The sequence below is a fragment of the Cinclus cinclus genome, chromosome 10 (assembly GCF_963662255.1).
Source record: "Cinclus cinclus chromosome 10, bCinCin1.1, whole genome shotgun sequence".
Lineage (NCBI taxonomy): Eukaryota > Metazoa > Chordata > Aves > Passeriformes > Cinclidae > Cinclus > Cinclus cinclus.
In genome coordinates, this window is record NC_085055.1 from 22,395,879 (window position 1) to 22,413,075 (window position 17,197).

Consider the following 17,197-nt stretch of genomic DNA (forward strand, 5'->3'; position numbering starts at 1 on the left):
TCGTGTTGGAAGCTGAGCATCTCCCTCCATGCATCTCCCAGGCACCCCCCAAGCTCTGCTGTCTCATCCAGCACGGCTGCGCCTTGGCTCTGCCACACCTCCCTGCACTGTCTGTGGGGTGTGTGTATGTGTGTGTGTGTGTGTGTGTGTGTGTGTGTGTGTGCGCGTATGTGTGGGACGTGGTGCTGTCTTCTCGTTAAACTCGTGTTGTGGGGGGGCACGGATAGGCAGGGACATGGCAGAGGTGTAGAGGCTTCCACTGGCCCCCTTGCTGCATATCAGGCACCCTTTAGCTTGGATTTCAGGTGACAGAAAAAGTTTGGGGATTCTTCTTGAGCACATCCTGGTTCTGCCTGGCCTTGCCACAGCTCCTTGGGCATCTTGCTCCATTACTACAACCCAAATCTGCAGTGGGGCTGCTCCTCTCAGCCCACCTCTGCCCAGGACAAGCTCCCCAGCAAACTGGGTTATTTTTGTCTCTGTGATCCTTCTTAGACCTGGAGGCCAACTTGTGCCCTTTCTGTATGATGACATGCCAGCCTGGAGGCACAGAGAGGCTGAGCTAGGGCAATGCAGGGGCCCAGGCTACAACATCCTGGTTCCCGTGGTCTGAGCAAGGACTAGTTGGTACCATCTCAAATGTCAGTGTAAGGGCCCAAGGGTGGAGAAACAGCGAGTACCTGAGGGGAGGCTCTTCCAGAACGGAGACAGCTTCTGGCAGAGACAGGACCAGTGTCTGTCAGGGACCAGACACAGGTTCACTGGCCAGGGCTGTGTGGTGCTGCCTGTGCCACAGACAAGACGCAGCCAGCTGAAGGGCATCCTCCAGCCAGAGCCGAACCATGCCTGAGGCCAGCAAACCTGCAGAGCAGACGGCTCGGCTGGAGGTCGGAGCCGAGGCAAACAGAGCTGGATGCAGCACACGGGCCACTTGCCGTCTTTACCAGCAGCGCTCTGACCAGCACCGCGCTCCTCGTCAGGGCCCTGGCACTCATCCTCTCGGCAGCGAATGCAAAGCGGAGGTTCAAGCACGACTATAAGCCCAATCGGAAGGGATTCCACAGGGGAGCGGATGGCACGGAAGGCAGGCGAGCATCGGCGGGCAGACCGGGGCCAGAGGAGGAGGGAGGCCACACTCCCATCTCTCCGGCTCCCACCGGCGCTCCCTGCCGTGCCAGGGGGGCAGTACTGCGGGTCCTGGCCGTCCGTGCGCACGCGAGGCTTGTTCGGTTCTGAAATAAATGTCGCATTTAACGCAATTCCCGTGCGCTGAGCGTCCTCTTGGGGGCTGGCAGGGCAGCGGCAAGGAGGGGAGCTGAGGGCGGACAGCGCCCGCCGCCGCTCAGAGGGCGCCCCCTCGCGGGCCTGCTCTACGCGGCGGGGAAAGGGGCGGGGGGACCACAATGATTGACAGCGCATACCCGCTCGTGATTGGTGGAGGAGCAGGGCACGTGCCCTTGTGGGCGGGGCCACTCGGTATTTCCGCTGCCGTGAGGGGAGGGCGCATTTCCGGCCCGCCGCGGGTGCGGATTGGGCCGGCGCCGGGGCGGGCGGGAGCGAGCGGCGGCGATGGATCTGTTCGGGGACCTGCCCGAGCCCGGCGCCGCCGCGGGTGAGGCCGCGACGCGCTCGGGCCCGCCCTGTCCTTCGGGCCTGGCCGGCCCCGGCCCGTGGCCTCACCTGACGGGCTGCGGGCGCCGCAGGGCCTGCTGCAGCTCGGCTGTGGGCAGCGTGGCTCCGCGCACTGCCAGGCCGCCGCCACAGGGAGCTTGAGGGGCGGGGGGAGGGTGAGGGGACGGTTAGAAATCGCTGGAGAAAATGCTGGGTTTTGTGGGGTTTGTGGTTTTCTTTTGCTTCGGGATTTTGCTGCGCGGCAGTTCAGACCGTGTTTTTTGCATGTTCCGTATGAGCTGCAGTTCCCTGCGGTTTAGACCGTGTTGGAGCCTTTCCCCTCGCTGTGCGGCTGAGGGATGTTAATGCGAGATTAGTGGATTGCTAGCAAAAATACCCAAAAAACCTGTTCTCAAGACAAAAGTTCACCTCTGCCCCAGGCAGGTGCTTATTTAGCTTGTGTAGCAGCTGCTAGAATTATGGGTGGAAGTAAGGCTCTCCTGGTTTACCTCACCTGTGTTGGCTTGAGCACAGTCCTTTCAGAACAACACACCCCAGGGGTGTGTACACTGGTTGATTACTTTACCCTGGTGCCTTGCAGGGAAGGATGCCCAAAAAGGGCCTCTTCTGTTTGATGATCTTCCACAATCCAGCAGTGCTGACTCAGGTATGGGTGCTCTGTTCCTGCCATTAGTTTGGTTTTCTGTGTTTCCTGCATCAGCATCTCTTTCAGATGAAATGTGTGTAAATCCTGTTCTTTGTTAGAGAGAAAAAAAGGCAGTAGGTTTATCAGTACTGCTATACAGACCAGCTGCATCCTGTTTGGTTTTTTATAACCAGGGTGTTAGAGATGTTCCACACATATTGTATAAAATATTCCATAAAAATGTTCCCTGGAACAAATGCAAAGCCTGGATTTGCCCGGATAGTAATGGAAGCAGAAATTTGGCTCTCTTTGGTAAACTGACATAATTTCTTCACCTCAGGAGAGACATACAAATCATTATTCCCTGAAAAGAACAAAAATATTTAGTTCTTTTTGTTTTGTGCTCCAGGAAAAGAAGGCTCTTTGCTCTTCGATGGTCTCCCACCAGCCAGCAGCGGTGACCCAGGTAAGGAACTGTGTCCCTCATCACCCCTCTCTGGGAAGAGCCCATGAAACAGCCTGTTGTGTTGGACACATAGCAAGTTTCCCTGGTGCTTATTTCTCCAGTCCAGATATGCTGACACTTATTATGACAATTTGTGCCCCAACTGTTTAAATCAGGATTCTGAATCTTAAAATTAAGCCTATTCCCCGAAGTACATTCCTGTCTTCTGGGGACCCTCGTTCTCTGAAAGCGCCCTGCTTTGGGAGGGAAAGTGTCCTGGTGCAGCCACTACCCTGGCTGCTTTTCTGCTGTAGATATGGGCTGCATCCTTATTCCTTGCTGGAAATGGCTTCAAATCCAGCCTGCTGCTCTGGCAAGGCAGCCATGTGCTTTCTGTCACCTGGGAGGAGCTGAGATAATTCACTGTACACATAGGAGCATAAATCTCCAGAAGGAATAAGCCAGAGTTCTGACATCAGATTTTGCTTGCTAGCTTTAATTTCTAAGCCTTCTTCTGAACCCTCTAAAAATATGCACATTCAGAGTAATAAAGTAAATTTCTTTGTATTGTTGTGGGTGGAGATCATAGAGGAAAATCTTAATAATAATAATAATAATAATGTAAAAATGTTCCAGCCTGGATCATTAACTTCCTGAGCTATTAGCTGAAAAAAAAATTAAAATAAATCTCAGTAGCTAAGGAATAAAACCTGTGGGTTGTTCAGTAAGAACTGTGGTCACTTAATGCTGTGTATGTATGTGAGCCTGCACTTCTGAGTGTGCTTTGGTATAAAATGACTTACTGCTGAATTTATGCAAGTAAAACAGTCCTGGAACACTTGAAACATCTGCATTTTTGCTTTCTTTCAGCCTCCAGTGCTACTAAGCAAGTCTCATCAGCAGAGAGCCAAGAGAAAGGGCAGAAGAGAAAGTCTTTGGAGGAGGAGGAGGAAGAGAAGAATGGCAGGGAAGAACTTGTGGAAAAGAAAGTTTGTAAAGGTTTTCAGACAGTTTGAAAACAAATGTACTCAATTTGTACTTTTGGCGTTGGGCTGAGTAAGTCCAGAACAAAGCTAGGCTTTGGTTCTTCAGTCTGCCTGCCTTTTCAGCCTCTTGTAGGAAACAAACTGCTGCAGGGGTCTGTGGAAGCTCCTTGAGCTTCCTGGTTCTAGCTGCCTCCTTCACCTGGGCCTTCTTATTGTCCCTGCTGAAGCAGCAGGAGTTGAGCAGCAGGCACCTCAGCACTGGCAGGATAAGTGCTTGTGCTGCCAAGGGGGGAATTGGGTTTGGAACCTCTGTAATGCTGGGTCCACACCACTGTCTTTTGCCACATCCACAAATCTCTCTGCTGGCTGCTAAGGATGCCAGAGAGGGGGAGAGACAGGCTTGTTACATAAAGGGCCTTTGGCTTCAGTGCTTGTGTGCCGTGTTGCAGCTTTGGGAGTAAGATGTGTCCAAGGCTACGAAGAAAGGGACATGTCCTGGGAATGTCAGACCTGGATTTCCTGTCCTTAGTGCACTCCCTAAAGCTGTGCTTTACTTAATCTGCAGGTTCAGTGCCCCATGCTTCCCTACCCCTGTTTGGTAAGAGTCCTGTCTGATGCCCAGCAGTCCTGTTTGGCTACTGCTGCCTGCTAAAATGAGGGCAGGCTGCTTTTAGAGCTGCTGTCTTTGGGGACACATAAAAACCCATTTATTATTACTAAACAAACACGTCCTGTTTAGCAGCAGATGCTAGATGTTTTGTTGCAGGATGAGGGCTTGCACTGCCATGGCAGGGTTTTGAAAACTGAGAACTTACTGGTTTTTAGCCTGAGCTGAGGAGACGGGAGTTTGATTTGCATGCATGTGTCTGCTTTGTTCTCCTTTAGGATCAGCGGGCATTCTTGGACTGAAGGGTTATGTGGCAGAGAGAAAAGGTGAGAGAGAAGACATGCAGGATGCACATGTCATCTTAAATGATATCACTGAGGAATGCCAGCCTCTGCCCTCCCAAATGTAAGTGTAATGTAAGAACAGCCATCCTGGAGGTGAGGGAGCTCCAGCTTGCTTCAGCTAAGTCCGTGGGATGATCCTTTTTGCTTTGAACAGCTGATGCCCTTATCTGCCTGTCTTGTGGTGTGTGCTTTGGGCTTGTTATTGGGAGACTTGGGGTGAATCATCAGCTAGCCATGTTCCCAGGCACTTCACAGGGCTGGTGTGCACAAAGACCTCCCTTTAAGGGCTGCTTAGTGTATTCAGTCACTGACTTTAGGAGGACCATGAGGGCCTGATAACTCTGGGTGTTTATCTTCTATTACCCAAATGTAAGTGGGTATGTAGATTTAGAAGAATGTTCTCAAGTATCACCCTGTTACTGGGTTTAGCTTCTGAACTGGTACTGTCCCAAGATGTTTGTGTCTTGACAGATCCAAGTTTTCTGTATGCAGCGTAGTTAGAACAAGCTTAGGCATGGAAAGTACTGTAGGATTGGCTAGACTTATGTCTGTGTCCTTGAGGTAAAATCTTTGTCTGCTTCTATGCCAAGTTGAGGTATGTAAAGCCTTTAGCCCTTCATTTTTTTGAGGGGTGGAAAACTACAAGAAAGTTCTCAGCTCAGTGCTGGGACACGTAAACCATGTAAATGCTGAATGCATGAGCTCAGAGACCTGCTACCTTTTGTGCCTTGGAGTGCAGGATCTTTGGTCTGGCTGACTGAGGGCAGGGTATTATGGAGAGGAATGTAGTCTATGCCATTCCCTGGCTAATGGCCTTTCTTAGCCTCTTTCTGCTACTTCTTGTTCCCTCACAGCACACGTGTCTCGTACTTCGCTGTTTTTGACGGCCACGGGGGAGTCCGAGCCTCAAAATTCGCAGCACAGAATCTGCACCAAAACCTGATTAAGAAATTTCCTAAAGGTGAGAGGAGCGGAGTAAGGGCTGTAGGACAACCATCACCTTTTCTGCCTTGGCAGTGGATAGGGAAACTGATCTGTTTGGATGTAGTCCTACAGTACCCATCACTTATTCCTAGAGGGCTTGCAAGACTGCTGTGTCTCCTGGGGAAGAAGGCTGGAAGCCTTTTTAGCACAAGGGTGGAAGTAGCCAATTGTGACTCGCTAAACAAGTGCAAGATGTGCTGTTGTCACTTTTGGCAGTGCCACATCAAGTGTGAAAATATTCCTGTGGTGGAGAGGTTTATGTCATAAACTCTCCACATACACTACTGCATAGATTTCTGGTAGGATAAGCCCAGGGTGTGCACCAAGCTGCTCTGCAGAGTCCAAGAGATGCACTGCCTGACTGAATGTTGGATGAGCAAAGGGACAGACTAGGATAGATCAGATAGGTTTCACTTGGAGCTTAGTTGCTGTTTCTCTGTCTGACAGGTGAGGTAGCCAGCGTGGAGAAAATTGTGAAGAGATGCCTTTTGGACACCTTCAAACACACAGATGAAGAGTTTCTAAAGCAGGCATCCAGCCAGTAAGTGCAAATGCTTTCTGTTCATTTGTATTGCTTTGTGTGCATCTCTGAGGTCTGAGTTGTGAGCAGGGCAGAGGAAACCTTCCTTGTGGAAGTCTTTGTGGACTAGGAAAGTTGTAGATTGCATTTCAAATACAGTCACTTTGTTACCAATCCTTTACACATTTGGTTTGGTTTTTTTACTGTTATTATTTGACAGTGACACCTCTCACAGATGGAGAGACTGTTGATACATTTGATCCTACAATTCCCTGAAAACTTTTAATTTTAAGTAAATTGCAAACCGGCTCAGTCTCTTAAGCCTAATCAGAACAAGAAGTTTGACCAAGCAAAAGGAAGATGCTTTCTAGTGTTTCTCAAACCAGCCTGTGGTCAGAAACATGACTTATGGCAAGGGCATGACAAAGGGTGACTAGCACTGTATTGATGGTGAAGTCAGTCATATTCATTCAGCCACACCTTAAAAATAAGGGAAAAGCTAGGTAAAATATGTCTAGAAATTAGTCTCTCAAAGCTAGTCTCAGTGAAGAGTGGCATCATGGCTGGGCCTGTTTGTGGACAGGACTAGTCTGGCAGCTGTAATACAAGAAATGCTTCTCATTTTACCTAGAGCTCTAGAGATAAAAGCTTAACTACAGGAAGTGAAACAGGAGGAGGCTGACTGAGAGAGTGGTGCTGCTGCTGAGGAGGGGTGGTGAGGGCTGAGGTGGGGGAAGGGGAGGAATATTGTGAAAGAAATAAGCAAAAAAGAAGACATTTCTGCTGCAGAGTTGTCTATGCCTTCCTTTTGCTGCAAAGAAGCAGCTTCCCAAGGAGCAGTGTGGGATGCTTGTTTGCTTGTGATGCTATAGCTTTTGGACAGCCAAGGCTGAGCGTGTTCTGCTCACATGTGAGGTTTCCTGGGAACTGAGTGTGAGGAAGAGTCAGTGTGGGAGCTGTGGTTGGCAGTATTTACACCAACTGGGCACTGGCTGTGCATTCAGAAATCTGTAGTCTGTGTAGTCCCTCTGTCCTTGTCCAGTTTGCTGTTTATCACCAACCTGAGCTGTTAGCAGGCAGCTGCTGTGGGTTTGTGCTGCCCGATTGCTGTGTGCTGGCACAGGACACTTCTTTGAGACCCCAAGAACACTCTGTAACTTAAGTGTTGTTTTTCCCCTTTAGTAATCTCATTTTTGTCCCCTTCAGGAAGCCAGCATGGAAGGATGGCTCCACAGCTACTTGTGTCTTAGCTGTTGACAATATTCTCTACATAGCCAACCTCGGGGACAGCAGGGTAAGCAGAATGGAGACTGATGGCATCTTTTTTCTGCTCACAGCTTTGTGGGTTGTTTGTTCGTTTACTTGTTTGGGATGTCTGAGTTGTCATGAGCTACTCAACTGTTCCTACAAATCATCTTGTTTTGGGTGGGTACAGAGTACTTCTGTGTTGTCTCTCATTGTGTAAAACAGTGGTGTGTGAAAGCTCTCTCTTGATGGTGCTAAATATCTCACAGTTTCAGTTGTTTCAGTTGGAGGGGAACTATGACAATCATTTGGTGCAACTGCCTTGACCAGTTCAGGGCTACCCTGAAGTTACCCCATTGCTCAAATGCCTCTTAAACACTGACAGTCTGGGGCATCAACCACCTCTCCAGGAAGCCTGGTGCAGTATTTGACTATATGCTCTATGAAGAAACACTTCCTAATGTCCATCCTGAACCTCCCCTGGCCCTGCTTGGAGATCAGCACTTCCCTCTCCATGCCCCCTCCTCAGGGAGCTGCAGAGGGGGATAAGGCTGTCCCTCAGCCTCCTTCTCTCCACACCAGACAAACCCAGAGCCCTCAGCCTCCTCCCAGCCCCAGCACCAGCGTGATTCTCCTCTTCTGGACACACTCCAGCACCTTCCCATCACCTCCAGTGCTGCAGCACTCTGGTGAGGCTGCCCCAGTGCTGAGCACAGCCAGACCATCCCCTCTCCTGACCCGCTGGCCACGCTGTGTCAGGTGCCCCCAGGATGCCATTTGCCCTCCTGGCAATGGTTCCTACTGAGCTGCTGCCAGCCAGCCCCCCAGATCCTTCCAGGGGGCTGCTCCCCAGCCACTCCTCTCCCTGCTTACACTCGTGCTCAGTGTTGATCCAGCCTTGGTGCAGAACCCAGCACTTGGATTTAGTGATTCTGTGCCACTGGCATTGCCCAGTGGTGAATCTCTGCAGCTCCCTCTGCCAGGCCTCTTGTCCCTCCAGAGACTCCACAGCACTCCCAATCTGGTATCATCAGCAAGCTTGGTAATGGTGCATTCAGCTCTTGCACTGAGATCACTGATAAAAGTCCTGAACAGCACCTCCTGCCTAGGAACAAGCCCTGAGAAGCACCACTGGCCTGATGTAGGAGCAGTCACGGCAGTTTGGGGCTCTCTCAAGAAGTTGTTGCTGCAGTTGTATTGTTGTTTGATGATGGTCTTTTGTCAGCACAGGCGATTCTGTGTCGTTACAACGAAGAGAGTCAGAAGCACACAGCCTTAAGCCTCAGTAAGGAGCATAACCCCACCCAGTATGAGGAGAGGATGCGGATACAGAAAGCTGGGGGAAATGTCAGGTGAGTGCCTGAGGCTGTGAATGAGCTGATTTAAACCCTAGCCTGATTTTGGGCCTGAGCATTGAGGTTTTGAAGTTTTCTGAGCCCAGCATGCATCCTAGTTGAGAGAATGTGGTGCTGCCTATGAGAAGCACAGTGCTGCCGGAGACCTGTAATTCAGTTACTGGAGTTGGTTGATGGTTGGTTGATGGTTCCCAGAGCCTTACAATGCAGGACCCATGTGAAAGCCTGGCAGTGGAATACCTGCCTAGGCATGCTTAAGCTTGACCTACAGATTTGGACCTATGGAGCTGGGTTGGATTGTTGAAGAAGTTAGTGCTTTCTGCAACACTGTGGTGCTGAACAGAATTTATTTCCTTGCAGCATGAGTCATTTCCTTCTCCTGTGAGAGAGGGCATGGTTTGAGAGAGCACGAAAAGCCCTTGATGTCAGTCAGTGTTGCTCCCCTGGGGGTTAGCTGAGGCACTGAGTCTCTCTGCGTTAGGAGGGAGTTTTCTGGAGCCAGAATGTGGTTATCTTTGTGTTCCTGTGCAAAAAGGAGTTCATGGCTGTTTGGGGAGCTGGTGCTAAATACAACAGCTGAGTCTTATTTCCCTGGCTAGGTTCTCTCTCTTCTTTGAAGGCTGTTTCTTGATTTAGTGGTGTCCTCACAAAGAGAGGGTTCAGTACAGGTGAAGTATCTTCATGCCTGTGGAGGCAAAATGCACCCGGGGTGGAGAGGGGTGGGCTCAGTTCTGTTATGCTGCTGTGTCTGGAGCACTTTGTTCCCCTTATCTCTGGGGAGCACATGCTCTGCTTTACACTTAGCACTGATCTCTCTTTGCACATGGCAAAGTCATGGCCCAGTGCCTGTTAGCTCCTTTCAGAACTGTCTCTGACTCCCTGGGAGCCTCTCCCACTAGCAGCTCAATATTTTGATATTGAGGTAAGCCACAAAGTGTGTGAGTGTCAGATCTCTTCTGTGACATGCCTTGCTTCTTGCTTTTATCCCAAGTGGAGCTGCTTGGACTATGAGATTAATGAGCTTTGTGTATTCCCAGAGGGCACAGAAGAGCTTTTCTGGGGAGAAGATATTTGATTGTTGGAAAGGTGAAGTACTGGAAGCTGTTTCTTTAGAGATCTAGCTTGGTTAACTAGAAAAGCTTAACAAACCAGAGCTGTTTCCTAAGGGGTGTTGTAATGTAGGTTTCACAGAACTGCTTGCTGCAATCAGTGGTTACTAAAGGCCAAGTGATCAGGAGCTGAACATGCCTTGTTTCTCACTCCTGGGAACTGTCTGCAGCTGAGCCAGTCTGTAGGGGTTGCTGTCCTTAGACAGGACATAGGAGGGGCTGCTGACTCAGACCTCTTGCCTCTGCCACTCTGTGCTTCTAGTGAAAAGCAATTTGCTGGATATCTTGCCAAAAAATTACCTGTATTCCAACTATGCCAGCGAGAGTTCAGCTCACATGTAATTCTTACTGCCCAGTTTGCTAGGCTAAGCAGGACTTGACAGGGTGACAGAAAATAGCCTTGAAGTCTCCTGACTTCATTTCCTCCCCCCCTCACTTGTTTCCCAGAGCTTCACACAAACATACAGAAAGGGAAGGAGACTTTGAAGGGAAGATTTGAGCTTGCTGGGGAAGTGGGTCATTATTTGTATGAGCAGGTGGCTGCAGGAAGGTCCCCATCAGGCAGTGCAGTGAAATACACACGTGGGGGAGGCTCTCAGTGTTTTCTTTCCTTGTGCAGGGACGGAAGAGTGCTGGGGGTGCTGGAGGTTTCCCGCTCCATTGGGGATGGCCAGTACAAACGCTGTGGTGTTATCTCTGTGCCAGATATCAAACGCTGCCAGCTCACACACAATGACAGGTAAAGTGTGCCCTTGCATGGGGGGCTGGCTGTCCCAGCTCTGCTCAGCAGAAGCTGCACAGCCCTGCTCGCTCTGTTGTGTGAGCCAAGGCACTTCAGACTGATCCCCCTCGGAATCAGAGGATGCTCTTACTGCTGATGTCTCTCTGCTTCTATTCCTTAGGAGAACAGTGGGATAATGCTGCTGCTCTGCCAAGATACTGTGAAGGCTCCTCTTGGAGGAACCAGCCTCATAGCAATAGCATACACAAGTCTTAGATGTCCTTTGTGCTCTGATTGAGTTCACAAACCAGTGTTCAAGCAGTTAGTTAAGGCTTGAGTTCTTGGGTCTCCATTCTGTCCAAGAGTTGTTTCTAGCAGCTGTAGTGCTCATAAATACTTCTGCATTCAGCTCTGATATTTGAAGGTTTGAGATACTTTTCCATTATATGATTGGCAACAACAAATTGCAGTGAGCTTTCGTGTCAGTATGGCCCTGCATACTCTCAGAAGTGAGAGTGTAACCCAGTACTGCTGCTTTTTCTGGGATTAGAGTTCCATATCAAGTGATCCACTAAAATATTTCTAAAGATACTCTTGAGTATCAGGCACTGAAATGATGTCTTCAGAGGCGTGTGCAGACTGACCACTTGTGTAGGTTGGTTGTTGTTTTCCATGTCCTGGTGACTCTGGTTAGAGCTCCTGGTTATTACAATTCCCTGTGCAGGCAGGGAGTGCACAGCAGGCTGTCTCCCCATCCTAAGGGAGCCTTAGTCTTGGGATTTGTGTCTTCTCAACCTCCTGTAGCCTGTGGCAATATTTTGTGTCAGAGTTTTCTGATCACAGTTGTGTCATGTGCTTTTCTTTTGAATTTGCATACTTAAATTACCAAATGCCTCAGGAGTGTAGAAATGTGATGTACTTGAGGGATTCAGCTTTGTTTCTCTATTTCCTTGCATTAGCTGCTTCACAGGGAAAATGTATGAATGAAAAGGACGCAAAGGAAAGAAGCAGTTCTTAGAGAAACAATGGATCATTTGACCAGGATCATATATGATCTTGCAAGTGTTGTAGTACAGCCAGCATGTCCTGATCTAGGTCTTACATTAGTTGCCTGGCTCTTTGTCCTGTGTTTTCAATTGTCATGAACGGTAGGTCCCAAGGGATTTTCAGATGAGCTTTTACAGCATCTTCCCTTTGGATCTGAGCATGGATGTTCATAAAATACTTTTGATTGGAGGGATTTTGCTGTAGCCGGGGAGCCAAAAATTCAGCCTTGTAACCAGTCTCCACGTGATTTGCAGGTTCATTCTGATAGCGTGTGATGGCCTCTTTAAAGTGTTTACACCTGAAGAAGCTGTGAACTTCATTGTGTCCTGCCTGGAGGTGAGGAGAAGGTGGCCTGGGGGCCGGGTTTGTCAGTGCGGAGGGTGTGAAATGGACTTCTGCCAGAGTATCCTCCCTTATTCCCTAGGTTGTCTGTGTTTGTTTTGCTACCTTGGCTGGGATCAATCAAATTCCTTTGTGCCAACAGGATAAGAATATCCAGATGAGAGAAGGGAAGCTGGAAGCAGATGCTCGGTACGAGGCTGCCTGTAACAGACTGGCCAACAAGGCAGTGCAGCGAGGCTCGGCCGACAACGTCACGGTCATGGTGGTCCGGATAGAGCACTGAGGGATGAGGTGTGCTGGATGGAAGGAAAGGGAGAGGTCTGTGTGCATGCACGTGTGCCTGGGGGAGGGTGGGTCCTGCTGGATGCTCTTCAGTGTAAATAAAGATGGTTTTTTTCTATGAGGTTTAGCTCACTTAGTAGTAGGGTTGAATGTCTTGGCAAACGCAGTAAATTCATTTGGCAGGGGGGCTGGCAAGAGGCATCTGGGGGCATGAGCCCTGCCAGCTGTTTCAAATGGGACAGTTCTGCTGCCCATATCCTTGAGCTTTGTGCAAGACCCTGGAAGAGTCCAGAGTTCCAGGACTCAGTGGGAGCTCCTGGACGGGCTGTACCATGCAGACTGAGGTACTCTAGGCCAGCTTGGGATGTGGGATGGGCTGTCCTTTTCACACTGGGTGGGAACTCCTTTGAGGCTGGGTTGTAGGTTGCCTGCAGCTGAGGGACACAAACAGCCCTTGCAGAGCAGCAGCATACCTTCTTATATTGCTGTGCTTGAAGAACATGAAGTTTTACCACTGTGTTGGTATGGTTTGCTCCTGATGTTTTTTGGTAATGTTTTCAGCAAATAGACTTGCCAGGCAGTTGAGCTGCAGGAAGGCTCTGTGCTTGTCTGTGCTATCTGAGGAGAAGGCATCTCAGGTTTTGGGTACTAATTAAGTGTCTGGTGTCTCATCCTGTCTCAGTGCCTCTACCAGCTGTTGCTGCAGTCAGTTTGCTGTTCTCCAGAGAAAGTTTGGCTTAAGACCAAGTGACAGAATAAAAGCTAAATGGATTGGGCCACCTAAGCACTTAAGCTTCCAATTTCCCACCCTGTGTGTGAGGAGGGCAATGAGGGAGGTTGAGCTGAGGGGTCTACACTGTGGTTGCCTCCTTGCTCTGTAGACCCAGGGGCAGGGGGCAAGGGCAGGGTGGTGCCCACTGTTTTGTGCAGCACTGTGAGGCTTCTCTGGCTCCTTTCTGTTTTCCCTGGCTCCTTTTCTGTATTTCTGGAGCCTTGGGAGATGATCCCAGCTCCTGGGCTGTTTGCTGGAGCACATGATGGCCGTTCTGTTTGAGGCTTGACCGTCTTACTTCTATTTCTGCTCCAGCAGTAGTCAAATACACTTCATGGGCTTAGTCTGAGGGTTAGGCTAATGCAGTCTGGTGTACACTGACTCTCTGCATCTCCTGCAGAGGACTGAGGTAGGAAGTGGCCCTCTGGCACAGATTCTGGGTAGTGCTTGTCCTCTGCCATTCTGTTCTGCTTCCAGGCATTCCTGTGTATTTTGATGCAAGGTTGCAGTGCAGGATGAACTGAGAGGGAGTGCCTTTGTTAGCAGCACACTCTCCTGTTTCTACTCTAGAAAGGCAAATTTGGAGAGCCCAGACAGGGTAATGTGGAGTTGCTTCTGTTTGTGGCAAAAGAAACCCTAATGGCAAACTTCAGAAAGGAAACTTGCTTTCCCTTCTCAGCTCCCCCTTTTTCCACCTCTTGCACTGTGTCATGCTGCAAGAGCTGAACCATGCTCCCAGCTCAGGGGCTCCTTCTAGGAGGCCACTCTGAATTCCAGTGTAAGAGCTGGTGAGAGGAATGTTAGCTTGTCCTTCTCTGTTTTCCTCTTACAACACTGCTTTTGTTCCTTTAAGGAAAAGTTCTAAAATCACAGCTCCAGCTAGGATTGGAATATGCAGTGTTGTGGTACAGTTAATTACCATAAAATGTCCATTTTTCATGGTAAAGGGGAAAAGGAAGGAACAAGTCTCACCGTACTTGGGAGTAGACAGCCAGATAGAAAAGCAGGCTTGGTCCTAGCTTTAGTGGAAGTAAAAAAACCTATTTGCTTTAATTTCATGGTAAGATAGGGTCTGCAGGAGGTTTCCTGATAAAGCACTCTCCTTGCCTCAGTGCCCAGCGGCATCCTGCTGCTGAGGAGAGCTCCAGGACCACTTTAGGGTGGCCCATGCACAAGTGCTCTGCATGGATTTTTCTCCCTTGGAGCTGACAGAGCTTCTGTCCCCTTCCAATACTTGAATTACCCTTGGACTTTGTCAGCTTTCTCAGTTTTGTGAACAAGTGCACTGGGCTCTTGGTATCTTCACCTGCACAGGACAGGTCACAGCTGGGCAAGTCCTGCTTCCAGACACTGAGTCTTTCTCTGCCTTCTTGGGTGTGTGTAGTAGGAAGAGGGGCAGCTGATCAGAACCAGGCTGCCTTGGCTTATCCTGTGTGGGGACTTGGAGGTGCTGCCACGGCCAGGTTCTGTGGTTGGGCAGGAAATGTGCCAGGAGGTTGCTGCCTACATGATCAGCTGGGGGAGAAGCAGAGTTGCTCTCAGAGGTAAGTTCTCTTTGCTTTGAGAAAGAGACTGTCCCCTTCCTCCCCAGACCCAAACACCCCTACTCATAAATTGCTCCATTTACAGCTCCTTCACCAGGCTCCTCAAGGAGATGCAGCCAGTGAAGGGCAGGCAAGGCTAGGGACATCCCTGGGAGAAGGTGGGGCTGGGTGCAGCTCAGGCTATCTTGCAGTGTTGCTGGCACCACTCGCCCAGTACTCAGTGCTACTAGGAAATCAAACTCTGCCTTCCTGGTGCTTCTCCTGCAGCCCTGCCTTGGTCACGTAGGCCTGTGCCCATCCTGAGCTCAGCAGCTATCACAGCCTGAGCACAGAGGGTATCTGTGCTGCACACAGCCAGGCCCTGTGCCGCAGGCAGGGAGTGCCTGCTCTGGAAAGTCACGGGACAGGAACTGGCTTTGATCGAGTGTCCCAGTATTGGGACTTTGCTTTGATGATCAGTGCAAAGGATGTTGGTTCCTGCCAGCAAACCTTCTCTGCTCGTCACTGCAGGGCAGCTAAAGCAGTACAGAATCTGGCTTGGGCTGCTGAGACTAAGTGTGGGCAGGGAAGGGAAGTCCACTAAGGGTAAAAATGGACACATGGGGCTTTGCCCCAGTCATGATGGGAGCAGAGCCCTAGGGAGAAGGCAGCCATCTGCTGCCACTGTCAGCAGTGTTTTCCAAGATAAACTTCTAGGCCTAGCCTATAGATAAAAGTGAATGCCTTTAGATCCTGGTCAGGCTGCTTTATTATTATTATTATCATTATCATCATCATCGTCTTCTTCATGATCTTTTGTCCATCTTCAGCTGGTTCTGCAGCATGAGCAGTATCAGACCAAACTGCAGTTCTTGCATGAGCAAATGTCTTCCTTAGGCTTGGTGCTGAGCAGGGGAGACACGATGCTGGCTGGCAGAGGGAAGGGTCTGGCTGCTCCTGGCACAGGTTCAGCATGGTACCTCTTCACACTCCCAGCAGAACAGCACTGAAATCCGAGCCACTTCGAACTGTGAGGGGAGAGCCTGCCGTGTTGTCCACAAAAACAGAGGCATACTGCCCAACCTGCAGGGAGAGAGGGATTAGCAGGGCCAGGACACCTCCCCTGGGCACCGAGCATGGCCTGGCAGAGCCAAGGCGAGAGCTCTCCCCTGCACACAGCAACCAAGAGCTGGAGGAGCTGCCCCTACCCTTCCTTCTGGGAGAAGAGCAGCACAAGGCCTTTAGGGCAGCCCAGCCACAGTCTGCTCTAGTGCTCTAGCAGAGCTCCGCCCTCACTGTCTTGGGGCTTGGAGGTCACCTGAGAAGAGACCTGATGCCCGGCCCTGGGCACCTTCCTGCCCAGTACTGTCACCAGTGGAGCTGGCAGCACTAACCTGCAGGTACAGGGTGCCTGTGACAGAGATGGTGAAAAGGTCACTGCTGCTCTCCAGCCGAGATACAGTCTCCAAATGGCTGCGGAAGAGGGAGGGTAGTGGTGGGGGGAGCAGGCCCTTCCTTTCCCGGGGATGCTGGACTCCTTCCCCCTCCCAGGGTCCCTGGCCCTGCCATACCTGTTGTGCTGGCAGCGGGACTGCACGCAGATCAGCACCCGCAGGCGGCTCTGTCGCCATCCCTGCCCCTTCCTCCGCGGCTCCCTGCGCGCTGTGACAGAGCAGGGGCATGAGAGCCATCCCAGGCCGCCCCGGCAGGACCCTGGGGCTGGCTGAGGGCTCACCAATGTGCAGCGTGGTGGTGAAGGCGTAGTATCCTGCAATGGGGGCTGTGTACTGCCCGCTCGTCAGGTTCAGCCCAGGGCCACGGTGGAACAGCCCCTCCCTCTCAGGCTGGGATGGGGAATGGCTGGAGTTAGAGGAGGAGTCCCTGTGCCAGGGCAGGTGCCCCTGCAGACAGGGAAACGGGGAAGGCCGGGCACTTACAATGTAGAACAAGCCCAGCTCCTGCCACATCTTCTGCTCCACAGCAATGTCTTCACACGTTTGGCAATGGAAGGCTGCTTCCACACGATGCCGGGTCCCAGCCTCGGGGTTGCCTTTGCTGCTCTCCTCCTCCTTACATCCTTGCCCAGCTGTCCTGCGCATCTTTGCCACGCCTGACTCCCATACCCCACCGGAGTTTGGCATTAGGAAGGGAACCTTCAATTCTCCTGGCTCTGCTGCCCAGCCCTGCTTTGCCTTGGTCATGCTGTCCCCACAGCTCCCACCCCGGATCCCCCACCCAGGTACCTCTGAGCAGGAGCTGCAGCTCTCTCAGCAGCTCCTCCGGCATCGTGGGGGAGGCCGGGCCACCCGAGCTTGGTTTTCCCGGAGAGCCGGCGCTCGCTGGTGCCGCGTGAGCCCCGGTCCCGGCGCGGCCCCGATCGCCGCTCTCCCTCCCGGGGCTCCCGGCCAGCAGCATCCACGCCTGCCGGGGGTCCACGCGGGCCGCCCCCGGGGCCAGCGGCCGCTCCCGGGCTGCCCGCGGTGCTCCGGTGCCGGTGCCGGCGGCGTAGAGGAGCGCCAGGCACAGCTCCGGCAGCCGCATTCCGCCGCCGCTGCCGGGAGGGCGGCCCCGGCCCCGCCTCGCTGCTGGGCTCTGCCCTCGGGGCGCGGGGACCTCCCCGCGGGTACGACCTCGGCAGCTGCCCGCCCTGCCCCGGGG

At 51.5% G+C, this 17,197-nt stretch overlaps 2 protein-coding genes across 12 annotated transcripts; one reads left to right on the plus strand and one right to left on the minus strand.

Moving 5' to 3' along the window:
- The first annotated feature begins 1,482 nt into the window (after positions 1-1,482).
- Positions 1,483-12,362, plus strand: ILKAP (ILK associated serine/threonine phosphatase). Of its 4 annotated transcripts, XM_062499017.1 has the most exons (13): positions 1,570-1,600; positions 2,029-2,055; positions 2,213-2,278; positions 2,667-2,723; positions 3,573-3,701; positions 4,574-4,700; positions 5,494-5,600; positions 6,071-6,164; positions 7,350-7,437; positions 8,619-8,740; positions 10,472-10,591; positions 11,875-11,956; positions 12,105-12,362. In XM_062499017.1, exons 1-13 carry the CDS (start codon positions 1,570-1,572, stop codon positions 12,243-12,245), a joined length of 1,191 nt encoding a protein of 396 aa, XP_062355001.1. In that variant the 3' UTR covers positions 12,246-12,362. The 4 variants fall into 4 exon arrangements, with proteins under 4 accessions (XP_062355000.1, XP_062355003.1, XP_062355001.1 ...); XM_062499016.1 differs by lacking the exon at positions 2,029-2,055 and having other exon boundaries at positions 1,483-1,612; XM_062499019.1 differs by lacking the exons at positions 2,029-2,055; positions 10,472-10,591 and having other exon boundaries at positions 1,483-1,612.
- Positions 12,363-15,290: 2,928 nt separating this feature from the next.
- On the minus strand, positions 15,291-17,196 carry LOC134048016 (erythroferrone-like). Of its 8 annotated transcripts, XM_062499621.1 has the most exons (6): positions 16,783-17,196; positions 16,477-16,649; positions 16,275-16,383; positions 16,111-16,201; positions 15,934-16,012; positions 15,291-15,567 (listed from the first exon to the last, which is right to left on the minus strand). In XM_062499621.1, the coding sequence occupies exons 1-6, from the start codon at positions 17,078-17,080 to the stop codon at positions 15,508-15,510; spliced, it is 810 nt and encodes a 269-aa protein (XP_062355605.1). In that variant the 5' UTR covers positions 17,081-17,196; the 3' UTR covers positions 15,291-15,507. The 8 variants fall into 8 exon arrangements, 6 of the variants coding, with proteins under 6 accessions (XP_062355605.1, XP_062355606.1, XP_062355603.1 ...); XR_009933484.1 differs by having other exon boundaries at positions 15,291-15,622; positions 15,748-16,201; XM_062499622.1 differs by having other exon boundaries at positions 15,291-15,622; positions 16,111-16,383.
- Between the last annotated feature and the right edge of the window lies 1 nt (position 17,197).